Below are 4,915 nucleotides of genomic sequence, written 5' to 3'. Positions count from 1 at the left end.
GTCAATCTTGGTCAATTTGTCATTGATTTTTGTCAACCAATTTTAATCATTTATCAACACTGGTCCTTTGTCAATCAGAATCATGATCAAATCGACCCTACATCAATTATCTTTTGTCAAGACCTAATTGTCGTCCTTGCATTTCTAATTCATCTTCTAGGATTTTATGATTTATTCATTTAATCTTGATTGTCATTTTCCCTCTAGGTTAAATTATTTATTTATTTATCCTAAGTCTTCTTGTCACAATTAAATATTTATTTAATTGGCTAATTAATTCCCTCTCTTTTTGTGAATTAATTAATGAATGAAAAGTTATTAATTAATTCACCTAAATTTCCACTTCATTTTCTAATTTACTAAATTCAATTTCCACCTAATCAATTCCTCTCTAGTCTCTCCCTATTTTTGTGCTTCGGTGGAAGCATGAATTGCTCATGAGTCATACTATTGGCATACTAAGATGTCATAAGCTTTTATTCCTCTAACCTTTGCATTGGCAATATGTCATAATTCATGACATAGAAGGTGTCATAACCTTCTTCCTTCAACTCAATTTTGCCATTTTGAAATCAATTGCCTCTAATATCAATTTCATGCTAATCTTGTCTTTTCTCCAATTTATCTATAAATTGGATGAATTTCTTCAATCAAAAGGTCGAATCAATCACGCTTCTAGTACCCTTATGCTGTCATGCTATCTTGTCAATCTTGCTTTCATCTCATGCGTATGCACTTGTAGGTGAGATCCACAAACAAAAGCAATTTGAAGGAGAAAGAAGGACAATGGAGCCACATGAAGGAGACATCTGCATTTGGTTTGCTTAGATTTCATTTTGAATGTCTTGTTTTCATGTTTTCATTGAATGTTTTTAGGATTGTTATCACTGCATTTTAGTTTTCATGATTGAGCTAGTCCAATTTGTTATTTCTTTGATGATTTCCAGATTCCTACTTACAGTTATCAACCACCCACTACTAGAAATTGAACATTTCCAGATTGTTGTTTCTAGCAGCATTGAGAATGGAATTCACATTCTCCATATCCTGGGTAGAATCCTTAGACCTAGGGTTGCCCTCCTTCATATTATCCTAAACATCATCCCTGTTGTCTGAATCATAGGGATTCTCCTTCACCTCCGACTCTTCAACTTCCTCTTCTCTCTGCTCATTATCCTTGTCTCCATCCTCACCCTCAGCCTCCTTCTCTTTCTCATTCTCTGCCTCTTCTTCCACCTCCTTCTCTTGCTCTTGCTCATTCTCTACCTCTTCTTCCACAACCTTCTCTTCAGTGTCTTCTTTATCATTTTCACTAACCCTCAATTTCTTTTTAGGAGGAAGATTAGAAGAATCCTCATCAGAGTCAAAACCGTCATAATCTTTAGAAATATGGGCATTCTCTAGAAAGGGATCATCCTTATTAGCCTTAACTTTACCCTTAAGATGCTCATATATTAACAAAATAGGACCTTGGTGAGAAATGGGGTAGGAGTTAGGTTTCTTAGCATGGTCAGCCAAACTATCATTAAGGGAGGAGGCTAAGTAGAAGGGAAGAGATATCTTAGAGTCATGGTGAAAGTGATTAAGGATAACAAAGTGGTAATTGTAGACTTTCGAAAACCTACCATCAACATTTTACCTAGTTAGGGAGATAATAGGAAGTATTATCCTTTTTGGCAAGGCAAGCCCTTTCTTCTTCATTCTTGGGGAAATTCTTGATGGCTTCTACCGAGAACTTGTAGTCTCTATAAAACTTGATGTCGTCCTTCTGCAAATCGATCACTTCAGCGACCAAATCTTCATCCACTCTCCAGGTCTGACCAGACAGAGTAACTCTGTTATTTTTCCAGCCCTTGGAAAAACCATGGGATGCAGACTTCTTTCTCCCATGCAATTTCTCCATATAATCAGTGAAGCCATATCTATGCAACCTTCTCCAAATTTTCCTTTCACCCTTCCAACTATCACAATTGGTGGGCTCATTACGGTTGACATTTCCTCCCATAATGTGATAGTTGTAAAAGTTGAAACCCTCAAGGGAGCACATACTGACCAAATGCTGAAGAACAGAGAAGATGGAATTGAAAACAAAGGTAATTTTCTTGTTATTCAAGTAGTCTTTTAAAGCATGCAAATTAACCCAGTACTTGATCCCATAGTTGGTAGTGTCTTGACAAATGTAATGTAGAACCCCAATGCAATAAAGGTTGAATACCTAGTGGATTGTAATGTGGTATAGTGAATTCAAGATTTTGGAATTATTGAGTTTTTATTTATCCCTTGTTATTTATGATTTTTTTGGTTATGGTTGTGGTATTTTTAGGGAGACATTTACAAATTTATATCTATTTTCACTATTTTATGGTTTATGGGTTTGTAATGGTAATTTAATGTTCTTTCATATTTTTGTATAAATACTTTATAATAGCCTATTATGGTGATTTGTTCTATTATGGATGTAATATTTATATTATATTCATTTCATGGGAAATGTTCCTAATAGAATCCCCTAATTAATTAATCTAGAGAAAGATAACACTAAAGAAAGAAATCTAATCATCGCCTTTATTTTAAATTAAAAAAATTGAGATAAAAGACCAATTAGGAAGAATTAAGACATAATATTCTATCATGCAATGTAGGATACATTAATGATAGTAAATAACAACTAAATTAGTTAGAGATCTTTAATAAATGTTCTAAGTAGAAGGCCCTTATCTTCAAACCCATCACTATATGAAGAAACTAATAAAGGATTTATGATCAAGTAAAATTCTATTTTCTATCACACTTTATGATAGTTTTTAAAAAATAAAAAATAAAAAAATTAATCATTGTAACATATCGATTATGTGACTTAACTAGTTCCAATTCAAAAAGGTCACACTAGAATGTTTTGAATTAGTCTAAAGACTAGGTAATTGGGAGAGGGTCCAAACCCTTATATAACAACCAACTAAGCAAAAAGAGGATCTCATAAGAAGTGAGAAAACCAAAACTAAAAAGTTAAAACCCTTTCTTGAAAGAGATTCTTTTGATTGGAGCATCAAACTGGCAAGAAAAAGGGTCCTAACCCTACATTAGATTAAAAAATTTCAGATCAAAGGCATTTAGGTAAGAACCCCAAACTAGATTCCAAAAAAAGAAACTTAAGCCAAGACAAAAGTAGCTAAGGGAATAGACAACAAGCAATGGGTTTTGAAATTCTCTCTAAAAATTTTTCCCTATAAGAATACCTTGAACAAAGAATCTCTCATATAAAGAGAGGGATCACCAATATTTAAAAATAAATTAGGTTTAGCAGGCACCTAGAATCCATGAAATAATACAATCACCTAGCCATTCCCAAAAAACATTGAGCACAATGGAAAGTGTAGTCAAGGAATGAACTAGAACATGAATTACCAATGGATTTTGAAAGGCACCCCCAAACCTATTAGTAGCATAAACCCCTACAAACACAACAATTGGGTACATAGGAGCAAGGAAAACCCCACAACCCACCTCAAAAGGACTAGGATCACCATAATTTGCAGATGCCACCATAATAGTATCTACAAAACTAGCCTCTAATAGAATAATTGCAACTACACCAGCTGAAAAAATTCCTCTACTATTTATCTTGTGATGGACATCCACAACCTATTCTGAAGCTCCCATTTTCGTACAGGATGGAGGAGCATTTAGTTGAAAGAATCTAAACCTTTCCATTAAAATAATTTTGTGCATACCCTGCAATCATACCATTCCATAAATTGACATTTCTTGGAGGCATTTAGTCAAACAATTCACGTACCTCATTGATGCTTCCACATTTTGCATAAATGTCTATAGCATTTTCGACTGATAAAAACTCCCAAAGCATTTGTGATTCTAAGATTACACTCAATAAGAACCCTCCCTTTACCTTGGAACACATTCTCATTCCTTCTCTTCCAAAGAAACCAAAGAATTTCAATAGAAAATAAAATCCAAAAATAGTTAGACTTTTTACTCAGATTGCAGACATACCTAACAACAATTTCAAACCAGGAGAAATCATCAATAATATTCCCATCTAAAATGTTATAACGATTGGCAATCATGAATTTTCTCCTGATTAATATCTTCCATGGTTCATTCCCTTCTAAAGCCTTGACAATCCATTTGATTTCTAAGGCAATACCTTGTTGCCCGAGGTCTTTTATCCCCAATACACCTAAGCCCTTACTTAAGTAGCACCATTTCCATTTAACAACATGCATCCTTTTCTTACCTCTTCCATCTAACCACAAAATTGCACTGACGATAATGTTGTGGGTCCTATGGTTTGGTCGTCGGTGCATGAAAGCATTGCATGAGTTCTACTTTTAAAAATTACATAATACATTTTAAATTTATTTGATTGAGTCTTATTTGAATAAAATTTTATCAATGATGTTTCCTCTCTCTAAGAATTGGATCTAGGATCTTTCCATTAGATAATATGTAGCATCCAATGACTAAATATTTTCTTTATAGATGCTTATTTAATTTAATCATCTGAGCCTGAATTATAATTTACATCTATGCATAAGCAGAAGATACAAGCTGAAGAGTCATGTGCAAGTAAATTTCATAAAATAAAGCAAGTAGGCATTATCTTGAATAGCATGGAAACAAGCTCATCAGTTGCCCAGAAGAGAGCAATTGGAGAAAAGCAGAGGAAAGTGTTAAAGGGTGATAAATACATAGAGAGTATGCAATACAAACAAATAATGTCTGGAGTGTGTGATGTGACATCTCTAATTTATGTCCAAAGGGACCAACTGGTTTTGGAGTTCCTCGGAAACCTATTGGGCCACGCTTGGAGGAAATCAATGTGTTCATGCAAGGGCCACCTTTTTTCTATTATGAGAATGATGCTTTTTCACCGAAGGATATTTGGAAGATAATA

General features: G+C 34.1%; 1 protein-coding gene across 1 annotated transcript; it reads right to left on the bottom strand.

Annotated features, from left to right (window-relative positions):
* Window positions 1–1,092: 1,092 nt before the first annotated feature.
* On the bottom strand, window positions 1,093–1,903 carry LOC131039471 (uncharacterized). The gene is made up of 2 exons (XM_059211884.1): window positions 1,730–1,903; window positions 1,093–1,437 (listed from the first exon to the last, which is right to left on the bottom strand). Exons 1-2 carry the CDS (start codon window positions 1,901–1,903, stop codon window positions 1,093–1,095), a joined length of 519 nt encoding a protein of 172 aa, XP_059067867.1.
* Window positions 1,904–4,915: the final 3,012 nt, after the last annotated feature.

The sequence above is a fragment of the Cryptomeria japonica genome, chromosome 9 (genome assembly GCF_030272615.1).
Source record: "Cryptomeria japonica chromosome 9, Sugi_1.0, whole genome shotgun sequence".
In the NCBI taxonomy this organism is placed as follows: Eukaryota; Viridiplantae; Streptophyta; class Pinopsida; order Cupressales; family Cupressaceae; genus Cryptomeria; species Cryptomeria japonica.
This window is presented reverse-complemented; position numbering and strand designations above follow the sequence as displayed.